This window comes from Alligator sinensis, unplaced genomic scaffold (assembly GCF_000455745.1).
Source record: "Alligator sinensis unplaced genomic scaffold, ASM45574v1 scaffold487_1, whole genome shotgun sequence".
NCBI classification, from domain to species: domain Eukaryota; kingdom Metazoa; phylum Chordata; order Crocodylia; family Alligatoridae; genus Alligator; species Alligator sinensis.
Window position 1 is genome coordinate 1100498 of NW_005842301.1, and position 20355 is coordinate 1120852.

At 45.9% G+C, this 20355-nt stretch overlaps 1 protein-coding gene across 2 annotated transcripts in view; it reads left to right on the top strand.

The window, feature by feature from the left end:
• Positions 1-20355, top strand: part of PPM1M (protein phosphatase, Mg2+/Mn2+ dependent 1M) — a 37062-nt gene that overhangs the window by 3679 nt on the left and 13028 nt on the right. The window contains exons 2-8 of one of the 2 annotated variants that reach the window (XM_025209664.1): positions 3456-3579; positions 4023-4277; positions 5290-5402; positions 6886-6970; positions 12414-12532; positions 13562-13625; positions 17226-17333. In XM_025209664.1, the coding sequence (XP_025065449.1) occupies positions 3456-3579; positions 4023-4277; positions 5290-5402; positions 6886-6970; positions 12414-12532; positions 13562-13625; positions 17226-17333 (868 nt within the window). The remainder of the gene's footprint in view (positions 1-3455; positions 3580-4022; positions 4278-5289; positions 5403-6885; positions 6971-12413; positions 12533-13561; positions 13626-17225; positions 17334-20355) is intronic. The other variant, XM_025209665.1, reaches the window with a different exon arrangement.

Here is a 20355-nt window from a genome sequence, read left to right on the forward strand (position 1 = left end):
CCTTCATTCCACTGTGTCCCACCCTAGCCCTGCCCCTCCCTTCCTCATTTGCATGCTGGCCCCACCCTGCGCCATCCTGCCGGCCGTGTGGGCCAGAGCAGGTTGTGGTGCAGCAGGCGGGCGGGTGTGAGGGGTGCGGATGCCAGCGTGGAGGGACGCTGTGGCCAGGCCTGCGGGAGATGCTGCTGCCATGGCTGTGGCTGTTGAGGTGGGAAGCTGACACCACTCCCACCTCCCTGCATCCCCCCGTGCCCGCAGACATCGCGTTGGGGGTGGTGAGTCACGGGCCCTGGGGAGGGAGGGAGCCCTGCTGGTTGGGCTCAGGCTGCCCCAGGGGAGAGGGAACAGGGGGTGTCCCTGCACATCCCGCACCCCCTGTAGGGTCCCTGCATGTCCCCCTGGCTGCTGAGCCCAGGCACACAGGTGTGGAAGCATCCTTGAGGCTGCCCAGGTGGCAGGAAGGACACAGCAGGGTCAGGCAGCGCCCCTTGACCCCTGCCCCCCCAGGCCGCAGCCAGACTGGACAGGCTGCACGAGCGCCCACTCCTGCTGGCCCACTGGGTGATAAAAAGTTCATGATCCCGCCCCACATTCAAAAAGGTTGGACACCCCTGGATTAGCAACTATGGGCAATGACTGATACCACTCAGTCATACCATGTGGGATGTTTATACCTTGTAAAAGAGCTTGCATTTCTTCCTTTTAATTAGTTTTGTGTATTTGCTCAGATCCATAAGAGAGCTGTTCCTGAACTGCCTTGCCCCTCAGGTGCTTCCAAAATGCAAGTTCTTCTGGGTGCATACACACATACTAAGTTGACTTAAAATAAGGCAACTTAACTAAGTTGACCTAAGTCAACTTAAGTTAGGCCATGTTGCAGTGTACACATGTTCAGCTCCTTGACATGGTGGCAGCCATCTTGTGAATTAAGTTGACTTAAATAATATGAATCAAGATAATATACCTTGAAGGTCTATGACCTTGCCTACATTTAAATTGACCCTGCTCCACATACATGTGTATGCTCTGACAGTTAAGTCGACTTAAAAGTTAAGCTGGCTAAAGTATCAGAAATGTAATGTGTGTATGTACTCCCTGCCTCTGAACTTTGAGCCAGAAAGCTGAAAAGTGGCAAGAGAATGGGGATATGTATAGTGGGGGGGTATAATAAGTTACTATGTTGCAGGTATAGTATTACCAACTAGAGGCATTAAAAAACATTTTACTTCGTCCCCACAAAATATGATATTAACTTTCAAGTTTTAAACGCTATATTATTTTGATCAGCCTTTTTATGTTTGACCCCTTAGTGGGTTTAGTGATAAAAATAATAATATAGAGATGCTCCCTAATTTAGAACAGTTGAGAATTTGGATATAGTGTCTCAGTTAGGTAGTAGCCAGTTACCATAATTTCTCACATACCTTGGAATGTAACGTACACCCTGTTTTCAAAAGGCTGATGTTATTATGAGGAATGAGGGAGTGTTGGCTTGTTTGCTGTCACTCTTGGTGTTCAGGCTTCTTGAATTTGTGTGTTGTGTGAGGCCTATTCTTCCCAAATTCCTCTTCAGTGCCTTAGCTTAACTATAGCCTAACATAACTATGGCTTTGCATAACCAGAACTCATACAGCTGTATGAAGAGAAAAAAGATTTTACCTTGAAGTACATTTAAATAGCAGCAGGTAGGAAGCTGAGCCTGCTTCTTTGCCTGCTGCTGCCCCCACACACTGGATGGAGCCTACAGACTGATCCTACATGTTGGCCAATCCAGTACACTGGGTCTTGGACCACATGCCAGGTGTAAGCCTGCATACCAGGACCAGGGCTATACACCAGGTCCAGCTGCAGATTGAGCCTGTGCACAAAGGTTTGAGTGATACTTAGTAGCCATAGGGTCTGAAGAGAAAAATGGCAAAGTAAAATCCTCAGTCTTTTTGCATATTGTGGGTGAAGAAGCCCTGGCTGTATGTAACACTACCTTCACATAAGGCCAAATCTGCAGTTAAATGAAATGCAAATTTGAGGTGTACTCCATGCCAAAAAAGAATGAGACCCTTGAAAGACACTGACATTTTACATACAAATAAACAACATGAGAAAGTATAGATGTATAGATCAATATGTTACCAAGTAAGGAGACTGAGTAAGAACTTGTGCTTTTGGGAACTCAGCAAAATCTCTAGGATTATTTGTGGCATTGCAGATACTGCAATGCCACAAAAAAAGGCTACTGCACGAGGGACACTTGTCCCTAGAAAAAACTATCCAAATTTGCAGGACAGCAAAAATTGTGAAAATCCAGCCAGCAGAGCAGAATGCACCAAAAGGGGTCTTCTAGGCATTAGGCACAAAAAATGTAGCCAGAAATCCTCACGGGGTAGAATTTTCCATTGGCAAGAAGTATGCTTGGAGACAGCATGCTTACAGACAAGCATGCAGCAGGTATGGAAGGCAACATGGCCCCAAGCATACTGTATTTGGAAAACTCCCTTATAACTGTGATAAGATGAGCCATTTTGCCAAGAGCTGCAGATTTCACACACAAAAACTGTAAATGCATACCGTTGAGGAGGACTTTTTGGAGATATGGTAGAATCAAGCAAAGCCAATGAGAAGGACTGAATTTTGCCCATGGAAGCGCATAGAACAATGGTTCAATCAAAACTGGACACGGGAATTCAGGTTAATATTTATCATTAGGAGAATGAATATAGAAAATGTAAAATTGAGACCAAACATGAGTCCAACAAACATCAAAATAACTGTCTACCCAGGAATAAATATAGCAGTGAAAGTGAGTTGCATGCTAGCATCCAGTATAAATATATAAAGTTGAGTATATAAACTCCCAGTCATTATGGTACCTTGGGAAGTGACATCAATTTTGGGTCTGGCAAAAATGTAAAAAATCTTCATCTAGTTAAGCATGTGCTTGCAATACAAAAAGATACAAAATTCATGCCTCCTGATGATCCTCTTGGCCATCTCAGCCCAAATCTGGATAATCTTTTTAAGAAAAAAACAGTTGTGCCAGAACACAAGAAACAACCTTGTTCGTAAAAGAAGAAATATACCTATGGACACAGAAAAATACGATCATCTAGAAAGAGGAAAGCGACCTCAGCAGTCTGTAACTGATGAACTTCATGCCATGTCCAAAGTACAGCGGTCACATTTCCCAGATATTTCTATGCATCCAGGAGAGAGAGGAATTTGTTTTAAAAAAGAATGCAATCTGAGTTCCATATAGTCACATGACTCCAGGAGCTGAGACTTTAAGGAAAACATTTCTATGAGTTCCATGTTAAAACTGTAAGAGTTTACAGTGCTGCACTTACAGAATATGCTCCATCAGCTCTTTACACAACTGTCTGGGACCTGGCACAATGTCAAGTACTTTACTATGTCAGTTTCCCAGATCATGAATTTAACTGAAGTATTTGTATCCTCAGAGTCATCAACGTGGAGAAATCAGAGTTCAATGAGGATCAGGCAACATGCTGTAAGATATCCATGAGGAGGAGAGAGACTAGCTTGGAGGAGAATCAAGAATGGTTGAGTCTTTGCTCCAATCAGGTGATTAATCTATCTGTATCTTATGTAATGACCACCCCCTATATGGGTAGGATGCACATACCTGTCTGGAACCTTTTCTTTTGTGTTTGGATCCAGTCCCCATAGAAGACATTGGAAAACGTCCCATTGAATCCCCTAGGATTACCTTAGGTCCTGAAAGAGTAAGTCTGAAGCAGCAAGGCCTGACCTTAGGATGGAAGTGGCCATGGAGCCTTGGTCCCACTCTCTCTATGACCACCTAAATCAGGGGCGGGCAATTATTTTGGCTGGAGGGGCACTTTAGTAATATTGGTGAGATGTTCCAGGATTTGCAGGGGGAGGTGCTGACCTGGCCTGGCCCAGCAGTTTGCGGGGGGGCACTGGAATTGTTCTGCTTGCTGATTAGCTTTGTTTCTGCTACCTGCCCTAAGTGAACTCTCAGGTTCATTGTGTTCTCCCCCCAGTATCTGACTGGTTATTACTGGGCAATATTTGATGGCCACGGTGGCCCAGAAGCAGCGATAATTGCCTCCAACTACTTGCACTACTGCATCAAGCAGAAACTAGAGGAAGTGGTAGAAGGGATCATAAAAGCTCATCCCCCCATGCATCTAAAGGGCTGCTGCATTTGCAACAGTGACCCACTGTTTGTGGAGGAAAAGCAAATCTGCCAGGAAGATGTGATCATTGGAGCACTAGAGAATGCCTTTCAGGAATGTGTAAGTTATTCTTCCATTGATACCCACACAGCTACACCATCCTTTCTTCTGTGATACCCCATGCCAACAATGGCCATAAGTGACCTAAGCAGGGCCCACTGCTACTTACAGCTTAGTCCAGGTTCTACCTTCATGACTGAGACTAAAGGACTCTTCACTTGACTGAGGCTACACCACTCTTCACTTGTATTCTCCTCTTCACCGGAGAGAAATCCACCTCATGGTGCTCCAAACTGGGCTGGCTAGGGTGTAGTCACACTGCCCATAGACTCTTATCTGGAGCTGCAGCCTCCCACAGGGACAAGTGCCTCCACTCTTACTTGAAGCTCTCAACGTCCTTTTTATACCCCAACATTTACACTGCTTTAGTCAACTTCTGCGTGAATGCTCTTTCTGGTTTAAGACATGCTTATTGCTGTTTAGCTTAGACCTGTTCCTAATCAATTTAAACTAAATTGAAATAAACCCAGTTCAGACCAGATCAAGTTAGAATCATAGAATAGTAGAACCAGAAGGGACCTGTAAGATCATCAAGTCCGGTCACCTGCCATAGGCAGGAGGTAATTGGGTTCAAACAAGTTCAACAAAGTACTTGTCCAGCCTCCTCTTGAACACCTCTGGGGATGGTGATTGCACCACCTGTGCTGGGAGTGAGACAGATTTTTCAAGGGCAATGCAGGTAAGTGCCCAATCCACACAGGCTGCCCAGCCTGTTATTTCTGCCTGCGAAAAACCTGCCCTTTAGCTTCCTCTTGGGTTTCTAATGGTTCAGAAAGCTGTCATGAGCCGGAGTCCTGGGCTGCTACAGCAGAAGTGGACTAAAACAATACTAATTGTTTAACCACATCTCTAGTGATCATCCAGCATTTAGTCTTTGGCTCATTATGTAGGCATCTCACTCACAGAGTATTGAGCACTTAAACACCTTTTAAGATTCTGGCCCTCTGACCCTCACTGAGATACTCTCACTTCCACAGATCATGTCACAAACAGAAACTGTTTCTATCAACAGGATGAAATGATTGGTCAGGAGATGAAAGCTACAAACCAGGCAGCTGGCTGCACTGCTCTGGCTGTCCTCTACCTCCAAGGAAAGCTCTTTGTGGCCAATGCTGGGGACAGCAGGTGGGTTCAGATCCAAGCTTGAGTGCATTTTGCAGGCAGATTAAAACTGGGGAACTCAGTGGATGGTATGATACAATAGGTTGAGCAGATGGATCTGATGCATTGGGCTGCCCAATACACTGTTTCCTTGCTAGCATGTGATTCTCCTACAGCAGTGGTGCTCAAACTTTGTTGTAAGTGGGCCAAATTGTACAATCAGAAATGGACTGAGGGCTGCATAGAAACGCATTGCTGGAGCTGTGAGGGAAAAGAATGTAAAAGTGGTGGCAGCATTTGCCCCCTTGGGCTCTGGAGCTGCACGCATGCAGTGGCTCCAGCCAGTGACCACACTGACATGCTGGTGGGCTCAGAGAACTTGCTGCACAAGGAGAGCTCTAGCAGGGGCCCCACCAACATGCCAGTGAACTCATGATGGTGACAGGTTATTTATATAGGCTTTGTAAGCCACATCCAGCCTGCAGGCCATAGGTGACAGCCGGTGTGTCAAACATATGGCCTGCAAACTGGATCTAGTCCTCAGACCCAGGTCAACCAGCCTCAGCTTGCCTGACTTTTGTGGGGAAAGAGGGGAGCAAGTACCTGGATCCACACTTTTAGGTTCCTTGTGTAGTGGGGAGGGGGCATGATGAGGGAGGTAGGGTTGAGTAGGGAGTGAGAACACAGCTGATTGTTAGAAAACTAGCTTTTATTGAACAAGCAGTGAAAGGGAGTTCATTGATAGTAAGTGTCAAAGAAGGTGGGGGTTGGGAGAAGAGCTGGATGTATCCAAGAAGTCTGTATGTATACCGGAGCACCCAGTTGCAGCAGTGGAGGTGGCAGGTGAGAAGAGATACAGTGTGGAATGTGTTGAGGACTAACCAGACTTGTCATGGAATACTAAGCATACACCTATGACATAGAGCCAGTTCAAAATAGTACTTAATTTTTTATGTTCACTTTTAAAATGTTCCAGGTGACTTTAAGCCAGTTAGACATACAAACCTGTCAGTCTGCATGACATCAGAAATGCTTACACTCCTTTTTCCTTATCCCTTCAAGGGGCTGTGGGTTCATTCAAATATAGAGAAGCAGTGGCAGGGGAAGGTATGATTTTAAAGCATCCTATTAAGTCTCCTTACGTATAGTCAAATCCAGTGCTTCTTTCAGTAATGTTCTTTGTCACTATTAAACCAATTGTCCCAAATGCTATTCTTGTACTAGTGTGCGGTTACTGAAGTACCACCAGCACTAAATTAAGACAGCCATGTCCATTCTGTGCACGATTCATTCATGATGTAACTGAGTTCTTTCTTACTCCTTATGCTTGGTGTAAATGATTCCATAGAACAAAACAAATCAGTAGGAACACAGCAAGGAGGGGCTGTACTACAGTTACTATCACAGACAGGTACAATGACATACAACAAACCAAAATAATAATTAAAGTTAAGAAAGCATTAACTTGATGACTACATGTTTAGAATGTCAACTCTTGTCTACGCAGGGCAGTTCTTGTTCAGAAACACAGCATAATGGCTCTGAGCAGCGAATTCACTCCTGAGACAGAGAGGCAGAGAATCCAACACCTGGTGAGTGATTTCTCCTTTTAGCCACAGAACCTCTATCAACATTGCATATGCCATCACCTGCTTATAGTGCTCCTCTGCTGTTCACGTTGGATATATGGGGCAGTTTATGCAAGTAAAAATGAATGAACGCTGATCTGATATAAGCTTCAGAAAGACACAAAGGCCCATGGAAGAACACTTAACTTCCATCTCTAACTTCAGCATAGCTGTTAGACAGAAAAACTTTAAAAGCCAAATGGAACAGGAAATCACAAAACAAGAAATCATCCACAGACTGGATTGTGTTAAGTATGATCTAAGTGAGGAATATGGAGTCTTATCCCATTACCTGGATTAGCTTGTATGACTGTCCTTTATTGCTAGTTTGCCTCTCCTAGCACTGCCCCTGCTTTCCCTCCCTTCCTGTCTTGTATTCAAATCACTCTCCACTTTATACATTACTCTGTGCATGTCCTTTCATAGCATCTGACGAAATGAACTCGGTCTCATGAAAGCTTATGGTATCTATATCTCCAGTTTAGTTAGTCTCTAAGGTGCACATCTGCCCTGCCTTCATGTTAGCCTGTACCATTTACCAGTAGGAGGCCTACAAGTACCTCCAGCAGCAGAGCTCCTTCTAACATCATGAAACTTGTCCAGATTTGTCAGGCTGTTGTATGCTGTGCAAAATAAAGCATTAATGCTGAGAAATTGGTAAATGTCGCATGACCAGACTGGGAAGCACAAAACTCCTACCACTAGTTACAGAAAATTGTAGATGTGGTTTACAGTGCTTTGATCATAACCATCCTCTATATACCAACCTAGAAAATAAGGGGATCAAATCAAGTTTCTGCAATAAGTATAAAATCATAGAAAAATGGGACTGGAAGGGACATCTGGAGGTCATCTAGTCCAGCTTTCTGCCTGAAGCAGGTTCAGCCCTATCCAAAATATCTCATAAAAATCCTTGTCTAATCTTTTACTATAACTACACAGTCAACCGTTTCACACAACCATAAGGTATAGCATCCTCACCTGCCACTGATAAAGCAGGAGAACAATGTCAGCCAATCATGGTGAATTATATTACTTAGCCCTTATATAGCACTTCTCATACACAGTTCTCAGGTGCTATCATTCCTATATACTGAAGGATAAAGGCACCCAAGGAGGGCTGGGAGATTAGAAAGGACATGGTATTGGAAGCCGGATAGCAAACTGTTCCAACAGGATGGAAGCACAAGAATAGCAAGAGACTAGTATAGCTGCATAAGGAGTTTCTAGGATACCTCAAATGCAAAAGGAAAGCATATAGGCAATGGAAACATAGGCAGGTCGCCAAGGAAGCATACCAGAAAATAGAAAGAACCAGGCACAAAATCAGGAAAGCAAAGATAAAGAACAAGATGATGAGAGAGGTTAAAGACAACAAGAAAAGAATCTATAAGTATGACAGCCAGAAAAGAAGGACCAAGGAAGCTGTGGGTATGTACACCGTTAACTAGCCAGGGAGAACTCTTAACAGAAGATGCAAAGAAGATGGTTTGCCTCAGTTTTTACAAAATAATTAAACGGCAGCAAGACATCTAATAGGAATTATCTGAATAAGTAAGGGGGCAAGCTAAGGGATGAGATAACAAAAAGAGATGTTTAAAGACCTTTTGATTGATCTGAATTGATTTAAGTTCATCAGCCCTGCTGATTTTAATCTCAGGGTACTGATGAACTGGCAGAGGAGATCTCAGAGCCCTTGACAATGATCTTCCTGAAATTGTGGGAGATGGGCCAGGTATCAGCAAACTAGAAAAGGGCCTACATAGTGCCCCTCTTTAAAAAGGACCAACAGAAGGACCTAAGGAACTACAGACCAGTCAACCTCACACCTCAATAGCCAGAAAGTTACTGGAGCATATCCTAAGGAAGGCCATTTGCAAGCAGCTGAAAGAAGAAAGGCTGATCACAAGAAGCCACATGGATTTATGACAAACAAATTGTGTCAAATAAACTTTATCTCCTTTTTTGACGAAGTAACTACTGGGGAGGATGAAGGATATAAAGGTTTCCCTCAATTTATGCGCGTTCTTTATATGCAAATTCACTCTTATGTGATGAGCATATTTAGACCCATAATTCGTTATATGTGAGGTAAATTCGCTCTTATGCAATCAGCATAGATGCCCCCCCCTCCAAGCAGATAAGTCTGCGGGGGGAGGGGAAAGGGCCCCCACTCACCCCAACCCCTGCTGCAGTGGCCCCAGAAGCAGCTGGCGCCAGCTGCCTGTAGCTGCTTGGCTGCACCATGCTCTGCCTGCCCCACCGTGCCTGGACTCACCCCAGCTCCTTGGCTGCGCCATGCCGTGGTGCAGGCAGCTGGTGTCAGCTGCCGGGGCTGCTCCTGCACGGGCTGGGGTGAGTACAGACAAGCGGAACCCCAGGTGGCGTGGGGCACAGCATTCACCCCAGCCCTGGCTGCAGTGGCCCCAGGAGCAGCTGACACCAGCTGCCTGCACCAGGGCACAGTGCAGCCCAGGAGCAGAGGTGAGTGAGGACAGGTGGAGCACAGTGTAGCCCAGTGGCTGCAGGTAGCTGGCACCGGCCACTCCCAGGGCCACTGCAGCTGGTGCTGGGGTAAGTACCGCCCTGTTCCCTCTGCTTTGCTGCCTTGTGCAGCAAAGCACAAGGGAGTGGTACCACTGGGAGTGGTACCCCTCCCCCCACCCCTTCCCTAGACCCAGCCTCACTCACTCTCTCCCTCACCATCATGGGAACCTATCCCTATTTGTTACACTGTAAGGTGGGTTTGCTTTATGCAAATTCATTTTTTGCGCTGTTCTCCGGGAACCCATGTACAGCATAAATTGAGGAAAACCTGTAGTAGAGATAGCTGTGGATATAGTGTATCTGGACTTCAGCAACTACGGCTACAACCTGGATACCTGACACATGGAAGATATCGAATTTTAGACAATTTTAAAAAATGAAATCTTCATATTTTCTCAAGCAGGGAGCACCTGTGACCACCTGAAACCTGAGATCTTGCTCCTGCCTTTGCTTCAAGGTAATTTGCATAATGACAAATCCTCACAGGAGGTGAGAGACTCCATACCAGCTATGAGCTGACTGCCCAGAGGAATTTTCCATCTATTGACGCCTCTGTGAAATCCTATAAAATATGAACTTTCATTTCTACCCAGGAGAACTTTTACAATCTTTTCTCCAATGCCTGATGAAGGGTGTTTGTGCCTGAAAGTTTGCAATTAAAGAAATGTTTTTGCAAAAATCTTGTTGGTCCAATAAAAGATATCATCTCTACAATGAGTCCTGATTGCCTTGGACTTCAGCAAGGCTTTTAATGAGGTCCTGCATGACCTTCTCATAAACAAGTTGGAGAAAAATGGGCTGAACAAAACTACTATAAGGTGGATAGACAACTGGCTCAATAACCATAAGTAAAAAATAATTATTAACAGATCCATATCAGAACAGCAGGAGGTTTCAAATCAAGTCCCACAGGGGTCTGTCCTGGGCTCAATACTGTTTAATGCATTTCTTAATTATTTGGATGCTGGCATAAAAAGTTTCTTGAGTAAGTTTGCAGATGACATGAAACTGGGAAGGACTGTGAACAAGCTGGAGAATGGGAGCACAATTTAGAAGGATCCTGACTGGAAAGCTGGGCTGGAACTAACAGGATGAAGGTCAAACGTGCAAGGTGCTACACCTTGGAAAGAATAATCAAAAACACAAATATAAAATGGATTACACCTGGCTGGATGGCAGCACTACAGAGAAGAATCTGGGAGTTATGGCAGATAGCAGAATCAAAAGGGGAATGCAATTTTGGAATGCATGAATAGAGGCATTAGGTGTAAGATACAGGAGGTAATATAGTGCCTCTCTACTCAACACTGGTTAGGCCTCACCTAGAATATTGTATACAGTTTTGGTCTCCGCATTGCAAAATTGATATGGAGAAGGTAGAAAGGATCCAGAGGCCAGGAACGAAGATGATCAAGGTCTTGGAAAGCAAGTCATATGAGGAGAGGCTGAAGGAGTTTGTTCAGTTGGAGGAAAAGGAGCTTAAGAGGGGACATGATAGCAGTCTTCAAATATCTGAAGGGCTGCAATAAAGAAGAGGGAAAGCAACTTTTCTATCTTGCTGCAGAGAGTAAGATGAAGTTGCAATGCAATGGCTTGAAGTTTCAGGGAAGTAGGTTTAGATTGGATATCAGGAAAAACTTCTTCATTGTTAGAACAGTGAGGCAGTGGAATAGACTGCCTAGGGAAATTTTGGACTCTCCATCAGTGGAGATGTTCAAGAAGAGGGTCGCCTGCCACTGGTCCAGGATGACCTAGACATTGGCTTTGGCTGCAGCCAAAGCTGAGGATTTTGACTGGTGTATGCCAACGCTCCTGCTAGAACTAAAGTTCCTGCTAGGAACTTCTGTTCTCGGCTAGAGGGTCTTGCCCCTTTGGCACAGGGTCAGATTGATCACAATAATTGCGGGTCAGGAAGGAATTTTACCCCATGTTCAGATTGATAAAGACTGTAGGGGTTTTTGCCTTCCTTTGTAGCATGGGGCATAGCCCTCTACTTGGGATCTCTTGAGCCTATATTAACAATCTTTTATAGAAGCAGGACATTGGCTTCTGAGGTTCCCCTGCTTTATCCGTAACAGGTTAAGGTGTTATGTCTTATGTTGTGTCAGGGTTGATGGTAGATTTATGAAGAGTTTAGATTATGGATTTCTATAGGATGGTTTGGATAGGGATGATCCTGCATCAGGCAGGGGGTTGGTCCCTTCCAGTCCTATTTCTCTATGATTCTATTTTAGGTGAAGGAACTAGGCAATTAATGCAAAGCAATAAACTCTGGCGTTTACTGCCATTTGAACATGTGTGAAGGACTGCAGCACACTGAGCTGGGTCAGAACAGCCCCGGCTGGCAGGGGGGCCCCAGAGGTGAGCCTGCCAGCCTGGGGCTGCTCCCCCCATCTCAGTATGCTGTAGAAGGGCTGGCTGAGTCATGAAGGTGCTCAAGTGAGGGATAGCTGGCAGGCAACCCCCCACTGAAGCATCCTCGCATCCCCGCCATCCAGGGCAGCATCTACATGTGCACTGTTGTGGAGTAAAAAATTCCACAGCATTAAAGTACTTGTATTTAGAAGTATTATCCTGCTGCAGAGTTGATTAGTTTACTCCAGCCTAATAGGGATGCACATGTAGATATGTAATGTTTACTTCAGAGCTAATTAATCTACTCCACAGTAAGTGTCTCATGTAGATGCACCCTCACTTGCCTAAATCACATGGCAAGTCAGTGGCAGAGCTAGCAAGAGAACACAGACGTATTACTGACTTCCAGTCATCAGTCTATGAGACCAAGGCTATTCAGGTTCAGAGGAGATTCAGCACATTCCTAATCCTCAATATGACTGTTCCATTTTCATTTTTTCTGCAGGCTTTTCTCAACCCAAAGCTCTTGGCAGATGAGTTCACACGATTTGAATTTCCAAGGAGATTGAAAAGAGGTGATGTGGGACATAAAGTCCTTTACCGGGATTATTTCATGGCAGGCTGGTGAGTCTCCAGCACTCCAAGAGACCCATTGTAATTGCACTGACTGTAACAGGTCTTTAGAAAGCAGCTCAGATATTTTTATTTCTGGCCATGAGGTAATGTAGGGGAAGGAAACATGCCCCAGTGAACATTTCTTTCCTGCGTAATGCTCTTTGGGAAGAAAAGTGTATTTAGTACTGATGACAGGTGTTAGATAGAGGGCAGCAGGGCTGCCAATCCAAAGTCCTCTACTCAAGAGATAAAGCAATAACGCTGCAAGCTCCCCTGCCAGCGTGCCTCAGTACCTGCAGACTTCCCTGGAAGAGTAAGGAGGGATTTTAGCCTCAGGCTGTTCAATTCTACAGCTTCCTTTACTGAAGTTGTCAACAAGGACTTTAGTGATTTGGAGCTGGCGATTCATTTCATACTATTTGGTTCACAGTCATAACATAAAAATCAACACCTAAACCTTATGCTAATAGCTTAGTAATTCCCACACCAAAATGTGCTGGTGTGTCTATACTGGACTTGAGAATGAAGAGTACAAATGAACTGTCACCCAAATTCAGCCTCCCAGGGCAGTGCTGTTACTTCAAAAACAGGCTGCATGCCAGCCATGAGCAAGCCCAGGTCATGGCTGTTTAGAAGGACTGTTAGGAATTCAGGAAACAGAAATATAGGTTTGTAGAATGAATACTAAGCTTAGAACAGGGACAAGTAGGATTCCAGATGGTGAGAAAGGGAGGAAATGTCATTGTGGAGTTGAGGCTAAGCCTCAGGTGATCTGGAGGCAGTTCCCAACTTAGACACAGACGTGCTATAAAACTTCGGGCAAGTCACTTAGCTTCTCTATTCCTCAGTTCCCTGTCCATAAGGAGCTAGTAATATTTTCCAGTCACAGGGGTGTTTTTGAAGATAAGTCCATACAAGTTTGTAATATGCTCACACAATAGTGATGACAACAGCGATTGAACAAAACCAGGATAATGAGGTTCACAGTCGTAACGTAACATAACATAACATAACATAACATAAATATGTCTATTTTAGGGGATACAAGACAGTGGAAAAAGATGACCTCAAGTACCCTCTCATCCATGGTCATGGGAAGCAGGTAACTGAATGCTTTATAAACATACACCCTCCTAGGCCTGCATATGCAGATGGCAACAGTTGCTGAGACTCCTTCAATTTGCTTATTTAGAGACATTTCAGTGAGGCTTGGTCTAGTTGCCTCTAAGCTAAGTAGTCTCTTCAGCCAGCGTAGAGAGAAGGTCTGGGGAATCATGCCAGGCAAAACTCTTCAGACTGCTTTTGTAACTATGCGGTGCTTCTTGATACCTGCCTGGTGCAGATTTCATAGACATTAGGGCTGGAAGGGACCTTGAGGGGTCATAGGAGATTCTTACCAGGAGTCTCTCCATACCTATAACTACTCAACAAGGCTTGCAGACCCCTCTTAAAGGGGCAGGCAACCTTGTTACAGGGACCTTTAAAAGTCCACCTGAGAGCCTCTACCCCACACAGACAGATGGATTGGTGGAGATATTTAATCAAACTTTAAGGAAGTTAGGTAACAGGAGAACCCAAGAAATGGGATGTTCTTCTACCCTATTTGTTATTTGTGATCCAGGAGTTTTCCTAATCATCAATGGTGTTTTCACCTTTTGAACTCCTGTAAGGGGGAGAATCTCATGTTATATTAGACCTCCTTCAGGAGGACGGGCAGACAGGGCGTGAGATCTCAAAATGTAGCGCAGTATGTTCTCCAGCTATTGGAATGGTTGGATCTTGAGAGGGAATTCAGCCAAGAGATGCTCTGCCTTCTGTTATGTTGAGGACAGGAACAAAATTCAAAGCAGAATTAGATATTTATATGCATGTAGGCTTTGTATCCAGAGTTATAATGAATAATGACACTATCTGGAATGGATATTTAAACATTGTGCTGCAGGGCTTGTCATTTTTGATCAACAGTCAGGGAGAGATACTGATAGGCACAGGCGGAGGGAGAGAAACTATTATTTGGGGGGACTGAGCGCTTGCGCATGTGCACCCACACACCTTCCCCAGCAGGCAAGTCCGTCATGAGGAAGAGGCATGGGGGCCAGATCGAGGTCCCCCCAGTGCAGAAGGGAGTGGGGCAGAGGCAGGGGTGAATGGGGCCCCAGGGTAAGTTGTGGGAATATTGGAGCCCCAGGTGGCTCATCCAGGGGTGCGGGGTGGCCCCCGCCCCTGTGCACCCCAGAGGCCCAGGGGGCACATGCCCCCCCAATCTGTGTGCAGGGCAGAGGCAGGCTGCCACTGTGGGCTGGGCTCTGCACCCTGCTGCTGGAGCCCTGGGCAACCCAGGAAAGGCAGGCATGTGGCATCATGCTGCTCCTGGGGCAGCAGCAGTGGGGCCAGAGCCTAGCCTGCAACAGCAGCCTGCCTCTGCCCCACTCCCTCCCACACTGTGGGGGCCTCAATCTGGCCCCCCACTTGTCTTCTGTTTCACAGAGTAGACTGAAACTTGCCTAGTTGCCATGCTGGGCAGTAAGCCACATGCTAGGGCTGCAATCCCTGGCAATGACTGGCCAAGTTCGCTGACAACACCAAACTCTGGGGTAAAGCATCCACACCTGAGGACAGGAGGGTGATCCAGGCAGACCTTGACAGGCTCGTGGAATGGGTGGATGAGAACCTGATGGTGTTTAACACTGAAAAATGCAAGGTACTCCACCTTGGGAGGAAAAACCTGCAGCATGCTTATAGGCTCGGCAGTGCTACGCTAGCTAACACTACAAACAAAAAGGACTTGGGGGTCATGATTGACCACAAGATGAACATGAGCCTTCAATGTGATGCTGCGGCTAGTAAAGCAAGCAAAACGCTGGCTTGAATCTATAGATGCTTCTCAAGCAAATCCCAGGATGTCATTCTCCCCTTGTACTCAGCCTTGGTGAGGCCACAGCTGGAGTACTGCATCCAGTTTGGGCCTCCACAATTAAAAAAGGATGTGGAGAAGCTTGAGAGAGTGCAGAGGAAAGCCACGCGCATGATCAGAGGTCAGGAAAACAGACCTTATGACGAGAGGCTAAGAGACATAGGACTCTTCAGCCTGGAAAAGTGCAGGCTCAGGGGTGATTTGGTGGCCACCTATAAGTTTATTAGGGGTGCTCACAAGGATCTGGGGAAACGTCTGTTCACCAGAGCACTCCAAGGGATGACAAGGTCGAACAGTCACAAACTCCCCCATGACCGTTTCAGGCTGGACATAAGGAAGAACTTCTTTATTGTCTGAGTCCCCAAGGTTTGGAATAGACTGCCACTGGAGGTGGATCAAGCACCTACTTTGAACGCCTTCAAGAGACATTTGGATGCTTATCTTGCTGGGATCCTATGATCCCTGCTGACTTTCTGCCTCTGGGGCAGGGGGCTGCATGCGATGATCTTCTGAGGTCCCTTCCAGCCCTAGTGTCTATGAATCTATCAATCTTGGCTGCATGTCTGAGTGTGCGCACCCCTCTCTCCTCCCTGCTGCAGCCTGGAACCCATGGACTGCCCTGCAGCCCTACCTGCTGCCCCGCATTTTGGGGGGCTAAGCTGCATTAGCACCAGCCTTCTGCCACCTATGCCGATAGGGGAAGTTATACCATCCTCTGAGTAATGATAATTAAGACAAAAAGTATACAAAATAAATGGACTGTGACTCCAAATTTAATCTGGCAAATCTAGTGTTCCTATAACTAGAGCCAGCATCATCAACTAGAGGTGGGTCTGCAAAACATTCACTGCTTCTGCCCTCATTGTGACTGATTCATCTTCACTGACCACACTACTGTACGAGAGGCAAGGATTTCTTAGGGTGATCTCCCTTATTATCCCAACTACACAGTTGGTCCAAAGTTAAATGAGCTTTCAAATGCAAGACATTCTTCCTCAGGTCTCTGATCACAGGAACCAGGCACAGCATAATGAAAAACAGCAGAGGGAAGTGGGTGAGAGTTCTCAGGGGTGGCAGACATACAATTATCAGAAGAAAAGAAGCCAATTACTGGGAGGATGGTCATTTTCACCTTTCCTGTGTGGAAAGAATTCATAGGAGATGTTGCTATGTAGTCTGGCTTCTGTGCACACTACTGTGTATAGAGATCTAGGCAGGGGATTTCTTAGAGGACACCGTTGCGGGTTAGCAACTCTCTGCACATCTGGGTCGGACTATCATGCCAGCCTTGTGCTTCAGCTTCCTAATTGCTACCCACTTAGCAGAAGCTTGTATTACTTTTATTTTGCAAGGATCACCACAAGGAAAAGCTGCCTTTTATTCTTTAAGAAGAGATTACTTTCCTTGTTCCCCAGAATTAAGGGTACTTGCCAAAATCCTTGTGGCCCTGAGCTGAGCTCCTGCTCCAGCACAGTAGATCTTTGTAGCACCTACAGACTTGTGCTGCAAGCTACGTGGCTAGCTTAGCTGATGCCATTGAGTTTGCATTGGTGAAATGTTTCAGAGGCATTTGCTCCATCTAACATTTCATTCATGTTGGGGCATCCTCAATTTGAGTCAGCCTCAAGTGGCCTGTCCCATTATCTGTGTGGCATGGTCCTTTCTCTCTTTATGAAATTCTGCTTGGGTCAGAGGCACAGTAGCAAGACCCAAGGACTTGCAGCTTCTTCAACTCATTCACAAAACCATAGTCCAGCATGACACAAGTTTTTCTGTGTGTGGTTCCAGACTCGTTTGCTGGGGACTTTGGCTGTCTCTCGAGGACTGGGAGATCACCAGCTGAAAGTTACTGACACCAATGTTAAAGTCAAGCCATTTCTTTCCTGCATCCCTAAGGTGAGTGAATACGGGAGATGGAGATTACTAAAATAAAATATAGAATCATAGGAATGTAGGGCTAGAAGGGACCTCAAGGGGTCATCAAGTCAACCCTTCTGCTGAAGGTAGGATCATCCTTGACAAACCATGCCAGTCAAGTGTTTCCCTAACTTGCACTTCAAAGATTCCTAGGATGGAGATTCATTCCAGTGCTTAGCCACCCTCATAGCAAGAAAGTTTTTCCTTATATCCAATCTAAATTTAACTGGCTGTAATTTAAGATGATTGCTCCTTGTTCTGTCCCCTGCCAGCCACAAAGAATGCAAGACAAGAGCATATTAAAAAGAAAATTTGCAAAACACCTTCAAAAGACAAGCCCGGGAACAAAAAATTATAAACTTACTAGACATTAAAAATCAAGGACTGAATGCATATATGACTCATTATACACTGATACACACACATTTATGGCCCATTATAATCTGCCCATGATCCCAGCTAATCTTTCTGCATTCTGCACATGTTAATGACCCTCTACACACTTGAATGGACTTCCTCTTCCACTAATCAAGACTATCCTTTTCTTCTGCATTTTTCTTGTCTGTTAGTTATTCCATTTATTGTCTCTGTTCTTCTATTTCACAGCTCAGCCAGCTTTTCAGTCATCCAGGACCTCACCCAATCTCCGAGGTTCTCAAGAATAATAGCAATGGCTCTGACATTACTACAGTACTTTAGGGGACGCATCCCATCTGACCCTATTGACTTGAAAACACCCAGTTTCTCTAAAGGTAGAAAGAGAAGTTGCCTTTCATCACCTGTATGCTGCCATAAAAAAAAAAAATTACAGTAACACAAAGTGACAGCAAATAAACATCCATACCTTTTGCAGCACCACAGCATGGCTGCAACAAAAGGTAGTAATAAATTATGCTCCTTTATTGTGGCAGATGTTTATTTGCTCTATGGCTAGAGCTGCCTGTACTGTCCCACCCCCACACGCAAGCACACCTGAGGCTTGAGGGGCCCAGTCCTGTGCAGGACTGGACCCAAGCCCGGGGGAGCACCTACCCAGATTTCCCTGCCTGTGGAGACATGCTCCTAGCAATCTATAAGCACATCTGTGAAAACAGGAAAAGTTGGGTTTCCTTGCTTCCAGGCTTGCCCCAGATATTGGTGGGGATGCACTGCTGCAAGCAGGGAATCCTGACTTTTCCTGCTTCCAGAGATGCATGTCTCTGGGAACAGGGAAAGCCAGGCCACTCTAGTGCTGTGACAAAGTTGGGATCACCAATCAGTTGAGTGACAGCCCAGTTCTGGGACCTTAACGGAGTGTCAAACTTGCTTCGGTGCAGTCCCAAACCTGAGACCTCCAATCAGCTGATAGGCAGTCCTAGTCCTGGGACTGCAGTAGAGAGTCAAACATGCTCCAGTGTGGTCCTGGGGCTGAGACCACACTGGACTGTTTTGGATTTCCATACTTCCAGAGACATGACCCTGAGATCTCTGCAGGCAGATCTCTGGAAGCAGGGAACACATCACCTGATGACCCGCAAGATCAGTGGGTAGGACAACAGGTGACATTTGTTTTCCACAGAAAAGTTGATCAGCTGTGCCAGGAGCACAGCTTTGTAATCAACAAAGTTGATCAGCTGTTCCACTTCATTTGGCAACATCTTTTCTTAACTTAAGTAATCCCTAACCGTTCTTCCATTACTTAGGGCCAATTATCTCCCCCACATCCTGGCTGCCAGCTGCACTTGCTATGTGATAGCTGACCTTGTTTGTGAAGGCTAATGTAAAAAAAGGCAATAAATACTTCAGCCTCCTTCACATCATCCATTAGAGACTGCACTCTTTGCTCAGTAAGGGACGTACACTTTCCTTGGTCTTTGTCTTATTTCTGACATACTTGCAGAACCCTTTTTATTTCCTCTTAAATCCAGTGCTAGTTGCCATTCAAATTATGCTTTGGTTTTCCCCATTTCTCACTGTTTGCCCATGCAATACTCTTATACTCTTCCCTAGTAATATGGGGCAGTTTCCATTTTTTGAGTTTCAATTTATTGAAGAATTCACTGTTTAACCAGATGGTCTCCTGTTGCACTGCCTGTTCTTTCTTCACATCAGGATGCCTTGCTCCCACATCCTTAAATTTGGCCTCCTAAAATTACAGCCAGTTCTCCTGGACTCCTTTTCCCCTCAGACTTGCCTCAGGAGATTATGCCCACCAGTTCCCTGAGTTTGTTCAAAGTCAGCTTTTCTGAAGTCCAGTGTCTCTGTTTACTAGGCCTGTGCAAAGAGGCTAGTATTTGCTTTGGAATCGGGGGACAGTGATTCGGTTTGGAGATTCGAATCGCTGTCCCGATTTGATTCAGTCGAATCTGAATTGGAGATTCAGCAGCAGCCAAATCTCTGACTCAGCCAGGCCAGGCCCATCCCCCGCCCCTCTCCCAGCCCTGCAACAGCTGCCCCGCACACCCCAGCTCCCAGCATTTGGGGGAAAAAAAGCCCCGGCTCAGCAGGTGCTGCCGGGTGGGGGGCAATCTGCACTTCCCCCCCACTGCCCCATGCTGCATGGGGGGCTCTGCATGAGCCCCTGAACCCCTCCCCCCGCTCCCCCACGGGTGCCCTGCACGGGGCTGTCTTGGACGGCCAGAGCAGACTCGAGATGATTCAAATATCACTCGGTCGTTTGGGCGGGCTGGTGAATGGAGAGGCAGACACAGCTTATTGGTTGCAAAAACTTTACTTACGCCGCTTGTAGCCGCAACGCAGGTGGTCCGGTCGCTTGAACAACTATGTGAGTTGCTCCAGCTGGCAAGGCTCAGGCCAGCTAATCCGTCCACAAATTAAGCCGGCAGGGAAAGGGTACGTCGAGGATTGCGCTCGGCGATGGGGAGAATTGATAGGTGATCAGTCTATCGATCAGCTCAGCCGCAAGTCAGATCTCTTTAGAGGCACTCTGCAGCGTGCTCAAAGTTCTCCGACTTGGGCGGAAGTCGCACGAAATTTTAAACGGCCAGCAAGCCAATTACTA